The following is a 22,280-nucleotide window of genomic DNA, read 5'->3' as shown; positions in this document are numbered from 1 at the left end:
TCCTGCACTTATCTCAAAACCACTGATGAAAAAACTCTGAAGTGCTATAGTGCAGTTTATATGCCACTTGAACTGAGTACATTAGAGACTGAATAGTTGACATAACCACAGTGCAGTCAGCCATACATCATCTAAACCAGCTACCATTCACTCACTCACTCCCTCACTGGAAAAAAAATTCTCTGCTGCCTCCAGCTAGTGATGGTGACCATGCTGTACTGAACTAGGAACTGCTAAGTATAAATATGTTCCATTCAGAAAAGGTTACATGCCGAACTATAAAGCAGAAAATTATGAACAACTGAGGAGTATACTTGGTTCTGTTCTACAGTATTGTTTGCTAGAGGGAAAGGATATCACCATTACTTGGGATTAATTTCAAAAATACTTGATAATGCAGTATCACAATGTGTCCAAAGAGCCATCATCATTAATTTCCTGATATGTATCCTCTTGGATGTGGGAAAAACAGGATATTATGATAGAGTACTGCTTGAAAAAGGTTACATTATTACTAACTTCCAACTGGCAATCAATCTGTTATCTGTCAAGATGCTAGTATTATCATATGTATTTTGGTCTAAAACATTTCTTACTGTATTAATCCAGCTAGATCTTGTTCTGGGTCTTTTTTTCCCTGCCATCCTGGCGAAAAATACTTCTTTTGCTAATCTTTCCTCTCCCTCTCTATAAGTGACCATACCACCTGTAATGTTATATCTTTTATTTTTACAAATATAAAGGTTATTTTATATTTAGAATGATATAAATCAAAATTTTATGGCATTGTAGCATCATTTTCGATTTGGGGGTACATATGCACATAAACAATGACAATACCTTTTTTTGCTTAAAAATATTAAGAAAAAAATATTACATGCGAAACAATTGTATGTAATATTTTATTTTCATTAACAAATCGAATTCTAAAAATTATAGGCCTTCTGTTAGATTTTCAGAAACTTAATGTATATACAGTAAAATCTCGATTTATCGGACCCCGATTCAACGGACTTCAGATGTAATGGACATAATTTGACAAATAAATACAGATAATGAAATAATTAATAAAAATAAATAAATAATACGATGGTTAATCGGATGCTTGGAAGGAGATAAAGACTACAACATTGATTAATGGCTGGACCAAGTTACCGAATGGGAGTGAACCAGAATACGATTTCAGAGGTTTTGAAACTTATGATTTTTGTGCGACTTTGATGCGAGCTGGTGATAATGTCAGTGAGAATGACATTGAACAATGGCTAGACATCAACTACCAAATTCTCAGCCAGGAAGAGATTGCTGAAGATGTTCTACGGGACAATCAGGAGGTTGACAACAACAAAGAAGAAGTGGTTCCTGCTGGTCTGAAACTGACAGTGGTTAGAGAACACATGCACGACATCATCTCATTCATAGGTGCATCTTTAGATCCAGAGGTGATTGCTTAATACAAACATTTTCAGCAATTTCAATCGTTAATTATTAAGAAATAGTATAAAAGTGGAAAGCAACTAAAACTTGATGCATTTTTCAAGCCCAGTCCTCAGTAAAATGGTATTTACTTAAAAATGTTCTCATTAAAATATATTAATACAACTGAAAGTGTTTTATTTTCAATACTATTCCTAAGATTCACAATTTAACGGACTTTTGATTTTACGGACAACCCTTAGCCCCTAATAGTTCGTTAAATTAAGATTTTACTGTATGAAATGCTGATGTGCTTTAATACATGTGTAGCAAAATAAATAAAAGAAAATAAACATGTCATATGGTGCTTACCAATTTATTTAATGCCAGTGACAGTGATTTGTTTTAAATAAATACACTAAACCAGAGTAGTTATCAACTAAAACTGCAGAAAACAAGGCACAAATATTAGTTTCTCATCGCTAAATGTTCACTGCATCTGTATCTGGAATTGTAATTAAATAAATGTGCTGACTGTTATGAACCAGTGAACTGTTAGATGATGGTAGGGCACACATCTCATAATAATAATGTGAAGCTTGTATGTGTGTGTGTGTGTATATATACAGGGTGTTCGGGATAAATTTGACAGCTTCGTAAGGAAAAAGAAAATCTTCTTTGTATCTATTAAATTTAATGAATTGACAAAAAAAACATTACAGGCAGAGTTAATTACAATACTATCAACAAGATTTACTCAAAATAACCACCATTAGCATCGATCACAGCTTCAATTCTGCTTCGGAACCTCGAACAAGCTGATGCTACAGTCTCCCTGGGAAGGGCCGCAAAAACTGTTTTAATTTTATCCATTAACTGGGCTTTTGTATTACTGGAAGTGCAATTGGTGTCTTTTTCAACTGCGCCCTATACAAAATAATCCATGGGGTTAAGGTCTGGCGAGTTTGGAGGCCAAACATTTGGACTGGTGAAGTCGTAGAAATTTTCAGACAACCATTTTTGACTTTTCCCAGAGGTGTGGCAAGGGGCCGAATCCTGCTGCCATACATACGGCCTACCATTGGCTACCCTTGTTATCCAGGGCTTGACTACAGTTAGCAACTCCACAAACAAAGCCCGAATTCCAATGCCAGGGTTCTTCAACACCTGTTCCTGCAGATTTGCGAGGAATTCTGCTGTACGAACGCAATCAGATCGTCTGCTAGGGATCTTTCTTCTTGCTACATCCTCGTAGTCACCATTGCAAGTCTCTAGTTCATGCCTGATTGTTTTTACTGTATTCAGGGAGCATTGGGCAGCAGTCGTAATATCCTTATTTTGAAGGCGGGCACGAATCATCATGATACAAGTTATTCTCTTCCATGATTCAGGTGGGTTCCAGCTATCCATCCTTTCTGACATCTTGTATATGAATGAAGAAGGGTCCAAACTTTTAAATGAAGAGAAGTGTGTGTTAATACATGTAACTTACGTAAAAATATAATTAATTATAAATATGTCAAATTTATCCCGAACACCCTGTATATATATACAGGGTGTTCAGAAACTGAGAGAGATTCAAAAAATTAAATTTAACAAAAATTAAGACAGGTTGTCATGGCATGGTTATTGTAGACAGTGGCCAGTTGATGTTACTTCATGCTGTATAATACATTATCATTTTGATTAATTTATTGTTATTTTCATTTATAAAGAAGAACAAAAAAATATGCTCGGGACCTTAAAAATCACGGAACTGGGGAATGTTATCCCTCTTCTCACCAGGGCCGTCTGTCTTAAATGTGACATTTTTTTGTTTTCAGGAGTTAATTCAGTTGCTGAACAGCTTCTTCCCGTAGTAAGCAATGCTCTTTACATCGATGACTTCCCAATTTACTGTCACTTTTCAATATGAGGATAATTGAAATACAACTTCAACAAGCATTTAATTGTATCTCTTCATGGGTCTTAGTAATGAGTTCAGGTTTTTCAGCAGAAAAATCTGTGTTTACACTTTTGCCAAAAACATACTCTTCATTCAGATCCTGATTTAACAAAGGGACAAAGTATTATTCCAGAAGTAAAGTTCTTGGGACTCATCTTTGACAGAAAGCTTAGATACTTTACATACATTTATCAACTTTTTTAAAATTTATATATTTATTTATTTATTATTTTTTATGTTGTTCCCACCCATGAAACTTTATTTGTAAACCTATAGCACATTTTGTACCATGGGCAGACTAGGGATATTTATTTTCTATTTTTATAAATTTTTATATATATATATATTTTTTTTTTGTATTCATTTTATTTTTTACATAGTCTGGAAATACTGCTCTAGATACCTAGCATTGAACTTTTTCAAGCCATTTCAGGCCTCAAATAGGCGGGACAGTGGTTTCAAACTGGGCATTGACATTTTTCTCCCGCCTAAAGACAATCACAAGCAGCCCACGGCTGGATTCAAACCTGCAGCTTATTAGTTGGAGAGCAGGTATGCTAACCATTTGTCCGACCAGGCTGGAAACTTAAGACATAATCAAAAAAACATTGAATCTCCTTTGCACTCTATCCTCTGCAGAATGTGGTGCTAATCGATGTTCCTGCCCTGCCTTTATTATGCACTGTGGTCAAAGCTTGATTATGGATCCCAGGCTTAAAGTTCTACAAGGGAGGGCACGCTCTGATGGTTGGACCCTATCCATCATCAGAATATATGAACAGCTAGTGGTGTTTTTTGCAAAAACAGTTGTTTTTTAATGTATTTTCTAAACATAAAGTCTCTTCCAGAGCATTCTATGTGGACTAATTTTCTCTGCGTTGAGAAGCTCAGTATCACACACATCAGACTGCCACATGTCCCTTTGGTATGTGTGTTAAAGAGATTATGGAAGATTTTGGCATGAATATTGACAACATTACATGCACTAAACACAATAGCATTCCTACATGACAACTTTGCACTCCATGTTGTAACCTTGCACTTGTTGGCTACAGAGGTTATACTCCATCATCTGTTTACCTGCAATTGTTTAATGCACATAGAGCAGTCCATTCATGTTTCTTGAACTGATGGTTTAAGATCTGAGACCTTTGTTTGTTGTACTGCTGTGTTTCCTAACATTTCCTATATCCCACGAGATCCCACTTAATTGCATAATTATACAGTGGAGTTGTATGCCATTCAGCTTGCACTTATGCATTTAAAAGAAAAATGCTACCAAAGATGTGTAATTTATACAGATTCATTCAGTTCTTTACGGGTCATTTCATCTGTATATAATTCACATACAGTGCATTCTGAGGTTTTACAACAATTGTACAAAATTATGACCTTTAATTTAGGACATGAAAAGGTTGTTGGAAGAGGCAAGAGTGATGAGTGAGAAAATGAAAATCATCAGTATTTTACCTCGATATTATAAAAATGAATTAAGAAGAAGGGCTATGATGGCAAACAATTCGATGCATAGGCTATGTAGAAGGAATGGATGCGAATTTTTGGATGTGTGGAGTGAGTTTGAGGGAAGATGAGATTTGTATAAGAGGGATGGCTTACACCTGAATGTGTTGGGTATCAGGAGTCTAGAAAAACTAATAACTGATATGAGACCTAACACAGAGACTCATGGAAACTAAATTATAAAGTGAGGATGCGAGTGTAAGAGTGACAATGTTATATAACAGTGTTATTATGGGAATGGGCTTTGTCATGGAAAGGTTGACGAGGAGAGAACGATTTTGACTTTGTGTTTGTCCAGTTTAGACCCATCAAGCATGTGCAAAGATGTCTACATGTATAAGGCATTAGAGAAGAATAGAGATCTGCAAGTTGTCCAATTGTGTCATGCAGATTGCAGACAAGAACATACAAAAGAACATGCAAGTAAATTATTATGCCTGTACACATATGCAAGGAGCATCAGATACAAAGGGATAGAGTTTGTTGCCTTAGTCAATATGCTGGGACCTCAGATTGCAGGCATTAGTGAGACCTGGCTATCAGAATCAGACACACTAACCTGGTATTGAGTGTAAAGGGTACACTGTTTTTATGAAGGATAAAGAGGAGAGAAGGGGGCGTGCTACTAATAACATCAGATGACTTGAATCCAGTTACAGTTGAGACCTATGATTGTAGTACTACTACTAACAATATTTCATGTGGCAGTGAGTTTGAAGCTATCTGGTGTGAGGTGAAATCTAACAAGATCAATTACATAGTGCGGTGTTGTTACAGACCTGGTGGATCAGTTGCAAGTGATGAAGAAAGCATCACCAAATAGACAACATGAGCGCGAAAAGAATAATCATAATGGTAGACTTTAATTACACAAATATTGATTGGGTAGCAGTAGATTCTCATGAGAAGAATGAAAATGCATTTATTGAGCTGTTGCAGGACAACGTCCTCAAGCAGCATGTGACAGAAAGAACTCAAAGTCAAAGAGCGGTAGGTTTGACTATAGTGTCAGAGAGCATTTCAGTTAAAGATGTAATGATTCTGCCTCCAGTTGGTGACAGTGATCTTGGGAAGTGACTAAGTTTATGAATGTTCCATTCAGAAAAGATTACATGCTGAACTACAAAGCAGGAAATTATGACCATCTGAGGAGTATACTGAGTTCAGTGGAATGCGATTGGTTTCTGGATGGGAAAAATATTGACAGTGCATGGGAAGCATTTATACAATACTTAAATGATGCGATATAAGAATGTGTCCCAAAAATTCGAAGAATAAATAGGATAGGAGTCTAATGGATCTGTAATCTTATCAGGCAAGAGATTCATAAGAAAAGGATGATGTGGAAGGAATACCGTGTGCATAAGGACGATGTCCATTATAAAACTTATAAGCAGCAGGTTAGAATAGTCACAGCTGTTGTATGGAAAGCAAAGTCTGAATATGAAAAGAAACTAGCTTTGCATGCTAAAGATAATCCACAAGAATTCTATCGATATGCTGCAAGTAAAAGAAAGAATGAATATGAAAGAATAACTATTCTAAATGCAGATGGCATTAGGGTAACAGATGCAGAGAGGTTGTTCAGCTAATGAGTGCCCATTTTGTTAAAATCTATCAACCTGGTGTATGCTACATTGAGTTCATTGCTGCCTCTTCACTGGATGAAGAAACTGAGGTGTATGAGGAAAAGGTATTAGAGCTGTTGCACAAACTGAATAAGAATTCAGCAATAGGGACTAATGAAATATCAGCACATGTGCTAAAAGAGTGTTCAGCTGAACTGGCTATTCCTTTGACCAGGTTGTTTAATTTGAGTCTCAGAACAGGGAAGATTACACAAGAATCAAAAGAATGTATGGTAATCCCATTGCACAAGGGTGGTGGAAAGACCAATGTATCCAACTATCAACCAATTAGTATCTCAGGAGCGGTGGTGAAGATTTTGGAAAAATTGGTTAGGGTTCGCATTTAGAAATGGGTTGACAGTGAATCTCTACTTTGCAATGAGCAACATGGGTTTACTAAGGAAGGTCATGTTTTAGCAACTTGTTCACATTTTATAACAATGTTACCATTGAACCAGACAAGAGGAATGGATACACCATGATTCTTTTGGATTTTTCTAAGACTTTTGATAGAATACAGCATGGTAGACTGTTGCATAAATTGGAAATATGAGTTTGGGTTATAGAATATTAGCATGGATAAGATTGCTGGCTGACAAATATCAAAAACTGGTATATGGGGGATGTGAGTCTGTAAGATTTAAGGTAACCAGTGGTGTACCACAAGGATCACTGATGTTCAATCTGTACATGAGTGATATATTGGGAAGGATTTGACAAGTGACATACAGCTATTTGCTGATGATAGAATCAGGAATGCTGCTGATATGCAGTACATGCAGAATGATTTGAATAGGCTGGAATTGTGGGCATATGAAAATGGATGTCAGTTCAGTGTGAGTAAATGTAAAGTTATTCACTCTGGTATTATATTGGTGGGATATTATGCTTGAAGAAACTGATGAGGCTAGGATTTTGGAGTGTTAGTAGATAGTAAGTTGAAGTTCAGGATCCATGTAGCAAAGATTGCAAATACAACTCAAAAGGTTATTGCAATGCTGCAAATGAAAGTTCATATGTAAAAATAAAGATGTCATTTTGCCTCTTTACAAGGCCTTGATAAGACCTCACTTGGACTATTGTGTGTAGGTCTTGTCTCCTGGTTTCCATTGTGATTCTGGTATCATTATTATTATCATTATTGCCATGTGACACCTCCAAGGAGTCCATAGACTCATCAAGGGTGGACACGCACTCCACAACCCAATGCCTCCACCACTCAATCTGTCAGCTACAGTGAACTGCAACTACCATCATAATCTACACCAATGCCATCTACTGCCCACCACCACTAGTATTTTCACAGATAATCACAAACATCCATGCTCGTGGGGGGATTCGAACCCACAGCCTTTTGGCTGGAGTGTGGATACGCTTACCAGTCATCCAACAAGGCCAGCATTGGAGAAAGAGTGCAAAGGAGATTGTTAAAAATGATATCAGGATTGTGGAATACTGATTATGAAGAAGATCGAGAATTTGTAGACTCTAGCAAACAGGAGAAAAATGGGTGATATTATTGAAACTTACAAACTTCTGAAAGGGTCATACAGGATTTTAGTGGATGCAATTTTTTATTTGGGGAAAGGACACCAGGGCATCCTTGGAAGCTGAGAATGAATACCACTAAGAAGGGGCGAGATTTAAATTTTTCTCTCATAGTTGTGCATGACTGGAATGGATTGCCATTGGATGTTGTGTGTGTGTGTGCAAGCATTTTGGATGAATTTAAGAACAAAGATGATATCTGGTACATGTAGCATGTGGCCTCTCAGTGACTCCCTGGAGGTCTCTCTTAATAATAATAGTAATAATATATTTTCATGTTTAGATAGGCAGTATTCCCAGTGACATTGGAATTAAGGAAACTGAGATTGCAACTGCCAAATCTGCTCATGTGTTTTCTTTGTACTGTTTAATAGTCCCATATACAGACTTCAGACAGCTTATAAGATCAAAGCTAATTACCCAAGGGCAGTGTAGTCAACATAAAAACAGAAGAGAGGAAATTGTTCTTGCTAGAATCTCCATAGGTCACAGTCATCTTACACATTCTTATTTACTGAGGGGTGATGATCCACTTGTATGTGGAAAATGGAATGCATGTCTCACCATTTATCATGTTCTAGTGGAGTACCAGCACTTCATGTGAGAGAGGAATGAAATTTTTACTTTTCTAACTCAGCCATATACACTCCGGCATTATCAGATGAATTTTATGATGTGTTTAACTTTTTACAAAGAATTAATTTATTTGAACATATTTGATTATGAATTACATTTTTGTGCAGGTAATGAATTACTTGATTTATAAATTTTTTAAATTTGCATTTTTGTATAGTACATATGATTTAGTAATTAATCACTTTACTACTATTTATTATTACCTTCTCAGCTGTTGTTACCTTTGCTTTGGCATATGACATTTGCTGTCCTTGTGCCAATAAACCATCAATCAATCAAACCAGGTTCATCTTGTGGCTTGTGAATGTATGGACAAGGCTATTTTTAGTTGTTGGTTAGACGAGTGTCAAAAAGGATCTTCTTTCGCTAAGTCTTTGACTGCCTCAAAGAACTGTTATACTGATAAATGGTCTGTGGCTCACCTCTGAAAGCAGCTTTACTATAATTCTTTTTAGAGTGTTCATATTTTCCTTTTCATATGATAGACATCTGTGTAGTGTTGATAACCAGATGGTGATTATTGCTGTACACTCTTTTTTTTTTTATCTTGAACTACTATGAAGATGTCACTCTCCACAGTAATATATTCAGTAAGCCTTTCTCATTTCTCATATGTTCTCTGTGTGTTTATTTATGCATGCACAAACATTATAATCACCTGGCCTGTTTTCAGTCAACCAGACTGCATGAATGGCAGGAATTAGAGTGCTAGTGGCAGTATCTTAGTTTTGAGATTGGTCTCATGGTATCACTGATTCCTGTCATCACCATTGAGCAGACCTTGACTTCTAATTTTTACCTGGGGATTGTTATGGACTATATATTTCCCTATACATTGACAGTGTGGTCACATGGACTCTTTTGGCAAGACAACATCCCATTCCACATGACTCACATTGTGCTAGCATGATTTGAAGAGCATATCTAAGCATTCTGTGTATTTTCCTGGCCACCTAATTCTCCTTATTTGAATCCCATCAAATGCATTTCACACAATCCCATGATGGGATTGTGTGAAATGCATCATCTGCTGATTGACTCCAGTATGTCGCTCATTCACTGACCTCCAACACATTATTCTATCCACTTGGTCCAGAATACCTCAAGAAACCTTCCATGGTCTAGTGGAGTCAGTGCTAAGACAAATGCAAGCAGTTATCTCAGCCAGGGAGCTCAACATGCTACTAACACTTATTATTAGCTTTGTTCTTGGGTGAGATAACTGCTTGCATTTGTGCAAATGCTCCTAATGTCATAAAAGGAATTAACTAAGAATATAGTGTGGTTTCTAAAAGTTGTGTGTATGTCGCTTCTGATACACATAAAAGACGAAGTGGAAGATTTGAAGTATTATTGACGTATCAGTCTTATATCATAAATTTTCCCGAAACTTTTCTCTATGTCGTGTTGATTTCCTACTTTACTGTTTAGTGTCACTAACAAAATCCAGCTTTCCTTTTTATTGATGTTGGCTGTCCTCTGTAATTACTTAAAAAAATTCCTATACTTTTTTCCCGTGATTGTCTTCTGTAGGACTCAATATTCAAATTTTTCAATTTTCCATTTGTTAATTTGTCTACATTGCTCAAATAAAGCATTTTATATTATTACTTAGAAGTATATCACTTAGTTTGTCTTCATATCTTCGAGTCTCTTGAAACTTTCTCCTGAAACTATGGTTTCAAGAGAAACCATAGTCAGTTTTTCCATGTTCCTTGTAAGCTCTGTGGAGGTCTCTTCTGATTTATCTAACTTTCACTCTTAAATGTCATCCTACTGTCTCCAGATTAATAAATTCTCTTAAAAGATATGAAAGGAAATTATGAGGAAAATAACCCTTGACAAGAAATATGAATTTATTCTTGAAAATGATCTAATCATAGACAGAATTTACTAACCTGGAGTTCTGCAAAAATGATAGCCACTATAGTCAAAGAAAACATTTACTATTGCTGTTGCCTAAACTTAGGAAAGAACTTTTAAAATGCTCCTAATATCATAAAAGGAATTAACTAAGAATATAGTATGGTTTCTAAAAGTTGTGTATGTTGCTTCTGATACACATAAAAGACGAAGTGGAAGATTTGAAGTATTATTGACGTATCAGTGATATATAAAGTGTTTGCAAAGTGTTATCTCATGAACCTTGTGCAACCAAAATGACTTGCATAACCAAAAGAACAGAATGGCTCTAGAAGTGAATTCAGATTGTACAACAGATTATTGAGCAGCGCTGTGAATACCATATCCTATTATGCTTTGGTTTTATTAATTATAAGAAAACTTTTTATTCAGTAAAAAAGTTTACAATAGTAGAACCATTAAGAAATCAGCAAGTGGTGGAGATGTAAGTCCATCAGTTCCACATGCACTAGTGCAACAGCAACAATTCTTATTAATGGACGCATCTCCACTGTGGAAGTAAAGAGAGGAATAAACAAGGTGATACCGTATTCCCAAAAGATATTGATGATATGTTCAGAAGAGGTGTTCAAGCTTCTTGATATTTAAGCCATTTATGCTTCACACATTACATTGTTATTTTTACAATGTAAAAATAACAAATAATAATGTCCATGCTACAGACATGTATCCATGAACTCCAGACAGCTAGAAAAACATCTGAAAAAAAAACCTAAGTCATGTTCCACAGCTATCTGCATCCAGAAATAATAAAAATCAATGAAGATGAAATTGAACAAGCAAATCATTATATCTACTTAGGACAATGGATATCTGTATATCAGAATATCATGGAGGAAGTCAAAAGATGAACAATGTTTGGTTTGAAAACATTTGCAATTCTGCATTCGGTGTTCACAAGGCAATTATTGCTTCACGTTAATTAAAGATTATCTTTTTCTGATCCACACATGAAGGGCTACGAGACCTACAGCATATTAGTACTGTGTGTGGGGGCAAGAAGAATAGAAGAAAGAAGGAATCTGTTCACATTTTACTTGAATTTGAGGATTGTAATCTTTGGGGAAGGAAGAGTGGGAGAGACTGTTCCAAAGGACAGAAGTAGATGGGATGATGGTAGAGGCAGTGAAGTTGATTCACTGAGTTTCAAGATGGACTATAAAAGGGTGCTGGTTAGCAGTGGGCTTTTGTTTTAATCATTTTGGAGAAGAGAGAGAGAGTGGAGGAATAATAGAGCCAATTTAGCAGCGCATTGTCCTGAAATGTAAGTATCAAGTATCTGAGCTTCAAATTTGCGCATGCATGCATGCATTTAGTATTACTGTTTTCTAAAACATAGGAAATTATTTTTGAAATGCTCTTATGTTGCAGAAAAATTTTAAAAAATGTATAGAATTTAATATGGTTTTTTAAAGTAATTTTTATATTTTCAGGTAATTGGCTAACTTATACATTTGATGAAAATAGCACTGGAGTGGCCAAAGGACTAGGCACTGTTAAAGATGTTAAACTTTTGGAATTCATGGTGGATCCAAAATGGTAAGAGGGTTAGTTTTTACATATAACCATAATGGTATATTGTTAAATGGCATCATGTTAAAAATGTATTTTGTTGTTAATGGAATACAAAAGCTGCAAATAATGAGCATGTTAATTGTTAGAAACATTGCAACTTCTGTGACTTTGAGGATATTCATGTTCAGAATTATGTTAAAATTGATTGAATAAACTTACTAATGGAGAAAGAGAGAGACAAATCACCATTCATAAGAGACTGAACTTATTTTAGGACAGAGGAGATGAGATTACAAGATGATGATCTGAGAATGGATACGTTGCTTTGAACAATTGGAATACTATGTGACCTGCTCAATAACAGGGATAGTCATGGTATATTATGAAAAATAGACATACTATTCAAACATCATAAATTAATGAAACAGAACAAAATGTTCATATAAAATTGTTTAATGAAGCAAATTTTTCAGTCGTGTCACTGCTAACTAAAAGGTATGATCAAGCGAATGGAATCAAATTAACTCCTTAACATACAAACACATCTGGGACATGTCTTTTGTTTATTGCACTAAAATTGATTTTGAATTTTGGTTTCACATATAAATACAACCGAATATAGACGTTAGACAATCTTGTGCCTATTTCCTTTCAGCCGAGAAAAGTTGCCAACGGCATGTATTGGCTATTTCATTTGTGTTTTGCACAAATTCATCATTATTTTTCAAATAGTGATAAATTTGATCCAGCAAATCACTCTCGCCCAAAAAATTGGCAGAAAAACGACCGCTTTCTGATTTTTAATTGGTACGTTAAGGGGTTAAAAAGTTTGTAACCACAGTGATGTGGTTATGAAGCAAGAGCACATATTAATATTACTATTGGTGCCCAAAGGAATAAAGCAGTTAATTATATGTATAAAAATAATTACATAAGTGAAAGGTATTTAGAAACATTTTTTCCCAGAATTCCAAAAGTTTTAGATTTTAGGTAAACGTTTTTATTTATTTATATCAGAACTTCACAGAATTTTTTTCACAATCTTTTGAGTACAAACAAATGGTTTTTAGGTGCAACTTTCTGTGAGTTTTTTTCTCTGTGGATTTATTTAAAAGAAATTGCATGATAGGCAAGGTCCAATTGGTTTGAATCTTGTATACAAATTTTGATCCTGTCTGATCACTTGATACTGAAACCTAAAACCTGATAGTGAGTACTATTGATTCTCATGAAGATTAATATGACCTGCTAGGGAGCATAGATAAGATGCTAACAAATCTAATGAAGTGAACAGAATTGCACTGTAGCATATGTATGTTAGAAAGTGATGGCAATGTTGCATACAATTCATTATGCATGCTGATGGTTTAGAGCATTACACATGCTGATGGTTCTGACACACACACACACACACACGCACATATATATATATACATATGTTTATACATTGATTTACTCGGTTTGAGTACATTTTATTTAGTCTTTAATGACTAGAACACCGAGAATTAAAAAATAAAAGCAGATTTTATTCGCACGACTAGTTTCGTCTTTCACAGACTTCTTCAGATGCAAAAAACATAGAAATAACCAGCAAGATAACTCATTCATTGCAGCAAGGGAGAGCACTGAACAGGAGTTTGTTGATAGTCTTCGTTGAGTAGCCATTTAGTTGAAATGTAGTTAGAAGTGGATTGAGTTCATAGTTAAGTTCTTCTTCAGAAAGAAGAACTTAACTTAATGGGCTCGCTCACTTCAGAAAGGAGCGAGCGAGCGAGCCTGGTGTCCGAATATAGAATTAATCCCGAATTTTTGTGGAGGATAGTGGTGGGAGTGAGTGTGAAGATAACTATCCATATGGGTAGGTTTTCTGTAAATAGAAATCTTGAATTTTCCTGCTGAACCGGTCAGTTTGACTTCCTGAAAATACAGAGAACTGTTGACTTCCAACTCAGCTGTAAACTTTATGTTAGGATGTATATTATTTAGGTGGTCTTGGAAGTTCCGGAGGGATTCAAGGCCATATTCCCGAATTAAAAAGATGTTGTCATTGTAACGTTTCCAAATTTTTGGTTTTAAAGGGAAGGATGAGATAGCCTTTTCTTCAAAATCTTCCAGGTAGATGTTAGCGAGTACTGGAGATAAAGGATTTCCCATAACTAATCCCGAATTTTGTTTGTAGATTGTGTTCTCAAATTTGAAGTATCCGGAATTAATACATTGTGTCAATAAGGCTAAGATCTTCTTAGATACTTTGTCTTTTAATAGTAAAAGAACTTCCTCTGTAGGAACATTTGTAAATAAGGAAATTATGTCTAAACTGGCCATGATTTCTGTGTCTTTGATGGTGATATCCTTAAGGCTGTAGACAAAATCCCTTCAGTTTTTGATAAAGGATGAAGATTTGCCGGAAAGAACAACCAACTTGCAACCTTTCTAAATATCTTGGCACTTCTCTAAAATGTTTCTCTTGAATAATATACATCCTAACATAAAGTTTACAGCTGAGTTCGAACTCAACAGTTCTCTGTCTTTTCTGGATTTCAAACTGACCTGTTCAGCAGGAAAATTCAAGATTTTTATTTACAGAAAACTTACCCACATGGACAGATATCTTCATGCTCACTCCCACCACTATCCTCCACAAAAATTCGGGATTATTTCTGCACTCTGACACTGGGCTCGCTCGCTTTTTTCTGACGAAGAACTTAACTGTGAACTCAATCTCCTTCTAACATTTCAACTAAATGGCTACTCAATGAAGATACTGCAGTTTTTAAAGAGAACATTTCTATTCCTTGCATCAGCTCTGTCACAACAAAATTGGTGACGATTCTAAGAAAATATAACATATGGACTTTCTTCATGACACTACCAAAGCTACGTTCTCTTTTAAGTCGGCCGAAGACTAGACATAACAATCTCAAATATCCTGACGTCTACCAGATTTTCTGCAATGTAAACCATACTTTGCCCAGACAGAAAAATCAGTTGAACAAATCAATCAAGGAACATCAAAGAGATATAAATTACAAGAGAACACGGGCCAGTGCTTTATCTAGCCATGTTGTGTTTTCTGCAAATTCCAATGAAGAAGAGCTCCCACATCCAGTTCTCTGGGAAAAGTTAAATAACATTCATCGTTGTTACTATGAAATAGAAAGGATAATAATAGAATCAAAAGAAATAATCCTTAATCCTGTACATATCAACAGTAAGCTTAGTTACAACTTGTCAAATTGTCACTTATGAAAATGAAAAAGATATAAACATAAAAATTGCAAAATATTTAAAAATAACAGGAGTAATTAACTCTATATTTAAACCAAACCTAGTTCAAAAACAAACCAGGCTAAAAGTATACAATACATTAGCCCTACCGGTCTTAATGTATGGAAGCGAAATCTGGACAATAAAACAAAAAGACAAACAAAGATTAACAACAGCAGAAATGAAGTTTATGAGAAAAACTGCAAAGTATACCCTATTTGATCACAAAAGAAATGAAGATATTATGAAAGAATTAAACCAAGAACCAGTAATTGAAAAAATTAAAAAATATAAACATAGATGGATGGAACACGTTCAAAGAATGAAAACAGAAAGATTACCAAAACAAGCCTTAAAGTACAAGCCATTAGGAAAAAGAAAACCAGGACGTCCTCTTAAACGATTCAACGATGACTTCTAAGGGCCGGAACAGGCCATACTAGGCCTAAATCCTTGATACGTATGATGATGATGACAACTTGTCACTACTCTGCTATCCAGAGCAGTGACAATATCTTAAGCAGCATTAGCAGTTCTCGTGCTTCAGATCTAAAATGCATGCATATGCCTAATAATACACTTAGAGAGAGTTTTTTTTTTTTAAACTCATCAAGGCTTGAGCCTTAACAGTTATTTGCTAATGCTTTTTTGTACTGTTCAGAGCCAGTTCCTGAAAAACATAGAAATAATCAGCAAGATAACCTTAATCTTGCTGGTGAAGAAGTCTGTGAAAGACGAAACTAGTCGTGCGAATAAATCTGCTTTTTTTTTTTTTTTTTAATTCTCGGTGTTCTAGTCATTAAATACTAAATAAAACATTATATATATATATATATATATATATATAAGATATAACAATCATCAATTTCCTGATATATAACCCTTGAGGTTACTATTATGACAGCACTACTTGATTAAGTTTACATTATCATTCACCTATCAACAATTTTTTTCTCAAGATTAGTATTACTAGTCAGCACTCCAGTATTATATTTAATATTTTGATCTCCTAAGGCACTTCTGACTGAATCGATCTGCCTGAACCTTAGTCTTCCTCTGAGTCTTTTTCCTGATATCTTGGCTTCAAAAACCTGTTTTACTAATCTTTCCTCTTCCATTATATTTAAGAGACCAGTACCACCTGAGATTAGCCCTGCACACACATTTTTGAATGCTAACCATATTATTATTATTATTACTTGACACCTCCAGGGAGTTCTAGACTCATCGATGGAGGGTACCTCCTCTACACCTCTCTGTGTCCACCACTGTATCCACCAACTACAGCGAACCACATCATCTACACCAACACCATCTACTGTCCACCACCACAACTAATATTTCACAGATAATCATATCAAGTTCCTTCCTAATGTCTGCATTTTTAATATAATTCCGCCACTGTTATTCTTGTAGATAGGCTTATACGTTGGTAACACATGACTATTAAATTATTTAAGGAATTTACAATGTATACTGGAATATTAATTAAAAGAAACTTTATTAAATATCTCCTCTATTTCAGCAATGTCACATTGCCATCTTCATGGGAACATACAACAATGACTCTACAAAAAGCAAATGAAGCAGAAGAGAGAAAACTACTGTTGTTCCTAAAGTCTTAATTGGGTTGTCTTGACTGTTGGGCTGAAGTTCTCAAGATGCAAGCTTCCCAAATTTGGGGCAGTCTCATGCACCCAAATTTGTTGAGGTTTGGAAAGTTTTTAGAGCTGAGGCTGATTACATGAACAATCTTTAATATTTAAATTTGCTGTGGTGTATTAACATGGCTTTCTTCCAATGTATTCTGTGGCAGGTATTCAGAGCATGGTCTGCAAGCCCAGAGTGGCTGTACTGGTGAAACCAGATGTAGTCTTTGTGTTCTGAAATCCTGGCATTTGCTGTCCTACCTGTTTGGCCAAAGTAGGACAGTTTACAGCTGCAAGGGATGTGGTATACCCCAGGGGAATACCACATCCCTTGGGGAAGTGGTTGGTCTAGGGGAAGTGGTTGGTCTTTGGTTGAGTGGATAAGGGATGCCAATTTTTTTTTATATGGTTTGTAACAAGAAGTCAGGTCATATTTTTTTAAGATTTTGGTTCAGAGGTGCTTCGGATATAGAGAATGGTGATGGATTTAGTGAAATCTTTGTTATGAAAGGGGGGATTGTGGTTAACTGGTTTTAATATTTTTTGGGGGTTGTAGCCATTGGCTAAGAAAGTGAGGATGTGGTTTAGTTCAGTGGTTAGGGCAATGTCATCTGAACAGATTAATTTTGCCTTGTTATATAGTGTTTTTATAACCCCATATTGTTGTGAGGATGAGGGGTGGAATTGCTGATGAATGTATCTGCCTGTATGGGTGGGTTTTCTGTAAACAGAGGAAACTAAGGATCCATCAGGCTGGTGAGTGATTAGAGTGTCTAGAAAAGGGAGACTGTTGTTTTCCTCTTTTTCCAAGGTGAACTGGATTCTGGGGTGTTGGTTGTTTAAGTGTGTTAAGAAGGAGTGGAGTGTATCTGAGCCATGTGGCCAAATAGCGAACACATCATCAACGTAGCGAAGCCAAACAGTGGGTTTTTGTGGGGCTGAGTTTAAGGCTTTCTCTTCAAAACCTGTCATTGTTGTATGTTCCCATGAAGATATATAGGAGGTGTATATCTTCATGGGATATCTTCGGCAGATAAATTAATCTGCCAAAATATAGGAGGTATTTATTAAAGTTTCTTTTAATTAATATTCCAGTATATGTTGTAAATTCCTTAAATAATTTAATAGTCAGTTATGCCACTGATGCCATATAATGCCTGAATTTTTCTCAGAACTTTCATATCTGGTCTCTAATCTCTGATCAAGTGCTTCATTTCTTACACAACTCTCAGATCCATTACTTAAAACTTATTTGAAATCTGTCTTATATATATATATATATATATATATATATATATATAGCTAGTTTAGTGTTTTGGCTTATTTCTCCCTTATTCCATATAAATTTATTCAACTGGCTCCTCAACATACTAGCTTTGTTTATTCTATTGTCTATGTCCAAATTTAATTTACCATCTTCACTAAAAGCAGTGTCTGAATAGCTGAAATATTTTACTACTTTTATAGGTTCTCCACAGAAATTTGTTACAGGCATTATTCAAATCTAATATCAAATCTCTAATCAAATCTCTAAATTCTAATATCAAATCTCTAATCTCTGATTCTAATTTTAAGTTTAATACCACTTGCTTTCATAATGTGATCCATGTAGATTATGAATAAGAGTAAGATAATGTGCATCTTTATCTTACACCTGATTTTACATCAAACTATCTTCCTGTATTTTCTTCAATTCTAACTGCTGACTTATAATTTAAATATTAACTATGTATTGTTCTGTATAATGTTCCCTTTACCCCATATAAAATTGTAGTATTTTGAAAAGCCTTTCTATGGGCATGTTGTGTGTGTGTTTTCCTGATGTTCAAAACCTAAGCCAAGATTTTTGTTATATTCTCATGACTTTTCAAGTATTTATCAAAAAGTGAAACTTTAATCTTGACAACCCACCTGGTTCTTCTCCAAATTTCTCTTCCATGATTTTCTTAAGCCTTCAGTCTTTCTTAAGTATATGCTTGCATAAATCTTATGTGCAACACTTAATAGAGAAATTCCTCTCTAATTCTCACATTCAGCTTTATTCCTTTTTTTTATAGATGAAAGCTATGAGAGCTCTATTCCAATTATCTGGAACTCATCCTTCTGACTAGGCCATTTAAATTATACAGTGTGGCCACTGCTAAACTTTTATTTTATTTTTATACTTTACTCCCACACATGAGATGCAGCAGGTCCTATTAGCAATTAAATGCCATGTGGGTAAGGAGCAGAATGATCTGTAGATATTCTTAAACAGCTGGAAGTTGTAATCCTTGGGAAATGTTTTATGGGGCAGGCTTTTTTCACAGAACTAAGGTAGATAGAAAGAAAATGGGCTTGAAGTAGCAGGTTCTGTGAGTATGCAGTTCAACTGTAATGAGATGTTGAGCAGCTGTTGCTTGAGTTCCTGTAGATCTGGCAGAAATGGGAGGCATAATGGATGCTAATTCTGCTGAAGAACAGCCATGGAGACATAATGTAGAAACTGATTTTCTATGAGAAAGTGGCTGAAGAGAGTCTTTAAGAGATGTCATTAATCAATCAAACCATCCTTTTTTCTTGAACATCATGAAAAATTTTTAGGGATGTCTTAGGTTTACCTCATACATGAGAGCAGTATTCCAAGGTTGACTGGATTTGGGATTTATATAGAGTAAGTAACCAGTCAGAAGAGAAGTACCATTTTGAGTAGAACAGGATGGCAAGTTTTGTTGGAAGATGACAAAGCCATAGAAGTGATATGATTATGTCCAGAATGGTTTGGTGTAAAAATCTGTTCAAGAAGATAGTATTGGTCGTCACCATTAAGCAGAGCATTATAAAAAGCAAGTGGAGCAGATCTGAGGCTTGTTTTCTGAGAAGACAAGCAAAACTATGTTTTGAAAGCATTGAAGGTGATTAGGTTATTTTCATACTAATCAAGGATACTGAAGAGATCAGTGTTCAGGGCACTCATTACAGATTATTGTGAAGCTTGAGATGTTTGTGTATGGCAAGGCTTGTCATGTGATGAGTGCAGAGCGCTATCCTCAGCAAAATTATGAATAGAATTGGCAGTCATTGAGAACAGGTCATTTATGTAAATCAGGAAGAGAGTGGGTAAAATGAATGACACAGCCATGATAGGACACCTGCATTAATAGGAAAATCTGAAGGTTGAACACTATTCAATATGCCTGAATAGAGATACACATAGAGATCAATCTGAGAGAAAACTGGCAATCTAATTACTCGATTATGAAGGCAGTCCATATGATTCTCATTTGTTCAGAAACTTACCTTTGATGCCAGACTCTTTCAAAATCCTTGGAGATATAAAATGCAATGGCACAGGTTTCTCAAGGCCTTTCCATGACATGAGTTTTGATGTGGGTGATGTAGGCCAGGAAATCTCCGGATCTAGATTGGTGAAATCTGTTCTTGTGGTTGCTAATTAGAGGCAGTTTTTCAAGTATTAAAGAAGTAGACTGTTGATAATTTTCTACATTACTTTTGGTAAAACTGGTGAGAACATTAAGTCGATAGCTTGATGATAAACATTTCACCTCATTTGAGAATTGGCTGTATATATGTGCTTGTCTCCATGCTGCAAGGTTGAATATAGTATAGTGCATAGATGATAAAGAGTAGGTGTTAGTTTAGAGCGCATCTCTTGAGCATAATAGATGAAATTCTACAGGACCATCTGCCTTTTTGGTATCCAAGTTTTTCAAAATTCTTCTGATAGCTTTCTGGCATAAGGTACAGAGAACAATGCATTATATGCCTCCTTCACAGGAGCCATATGATGCATTGTTCTCTGCAGGAGGTGGAAATCTCCATAGTCATCTCTGGAGGAGTGGGAAGAGAAGAATAAAGCCAGGACATCAGCATCATCTTTAGGTGATGAAACCATGCTACTGTTAGGGTGAGAAAGAGGATGTAACACAGATGGACAAAAGTTGTGCCCAATAGCTTGGTAAAGGACCAGAAGTCATGATTGCCAGTGGCAAAAGTGGTGAGTTTCTACATTTCCTCTGTAATGCTAATTATGTTCATGTGGTATTTTTCCAGTTCTTCTGCAAGTTCAATTTCCTTTCCATTAGTACTTCTTATATTAATGGTTTGTTTTCAATTCTTCTGACATTGGATTTGTTCTTCTTCTAGATGTTGAGTTGAAGTTTGTTCCAGTAGCCAAGTTTTCACTGTTAGTCCTGGTTCTCTGGCAAAAACAGTGGGGACCTTGTTTAACTGGGTGATGCCACACCCCACATGAAATCTCATCATGTTTTAGTGTGTTTCTAGTTTAAGTCAATAGAGAATGCAGTTTGGTCGTCTAACTCCCAAATTGTCAGATTTTAGGGAAAGACAGTGTATTCTAGAATATTAATTCAAATCTTTAATTAATATTTCCTATATTTTGGTAATTGTACATTACCATCTTCAGGGATCACAAAATAATGATATGTGTATCCAGGCACTAACACTAAGCAAATATATCTGAAGAAAAGAACTGAAGTCAGTCCTAAAGGTACTCCCTATTGGGCTAAATTGGTTAGTCTTGGCTATTGGGCTGATGTTCTTAGAATGCAAGCTTCCCATATTTGGGGAGTTTTTTTAGAGCTGAGGCTGATTCTGGGAATAATCTCTCATATTTATGCTTGCTGCGGTATAGTAAAGTGATTTTCTTCCAGCATATTTTGTGGTGGGCGTCCAAAGCATGGTCAGCAAGTCCTGAGTGGATGTATTGGTGGAACCGGATATAGTCCATATGTCAGATACCCTGATATTAGCTATCCTGCTTGTTTGGCCATAGTAGGACAGTTTGCAACCAATTACAAGGGACCTGGTATACTCCAGGTAGGTCTAGGGTAAGTGGCCTGGTCTTTGGTGGAGTGGATAGGAGATGCCAATTTTTTCTACGGTTTGTAACAAGTTGTCAGGTCATATTTTTTTAGGATTTTTGTTAGCTTTTTAGAAGTACCTTGGATATAAGAAATGGTGATAGATTTAGAGTAATCTCTGTTATGAGGCGGGGGGTAATATTTTTGGATTTTTTGGGGCTTGTAGCCATTGGTTATGAAAGTATTAAGGATATGGTTAAGTTCAGTAGTTAGGGCATTGTTATCTGAACTGATTAATTTTATCCTGTTGTATAGGGTTTTTATAATCCCATATTGTTGAGGGGGGGGGTGATTGCTGGTGAATGTATCTACCTGTATGTGTAGGTTTTCTGTAAACAGAGAAAGCCAG

At 35.6% G+C, this 22,280-nt stretch overlaps 1 protein-coding gene across 1 annotated transcript in view; it reads left to right on the top strand.

Moving 5' to 3' along the window:
• pcx (pecanex) overlaps positions 1-22,280 on the top strand; it is a 621,557-nt gene that overhangs the window by 224,224 nt on the left and 375,053 nt on the right. The window contains exon 12 of the mRNA XM_090398640.1: positions 12,051-12,156. Within this exon, the coding sequence (XP_090254766.1) occupies positions 12,051-12,156 (106 nt within the window). The remainder of the gene's footprint in view (positions 1-12,050; positions 12,157-22,280) is intronic.

Source organism: Typopeltis vanoorti, chromosome 10, assembly GCF_054136105.1.
Source record: "Typopeltis vanoorti isolate ZY-2024b chromosome 10, IOZ_Tvanoo_1.0, whole genome shotgun sequence".
In the NCBI taxonomy this organism is placed as follows: domain Eukaryota; kingdom Metazoa; phylum Arthropoda; class Arachnida; order Uropygi; family Thelyphonidae; genus Typopeltis; species Typopeltis vanoorti.
This window is presented reverse-complemented; position numbering and strand designations above follow the sequence as displayed.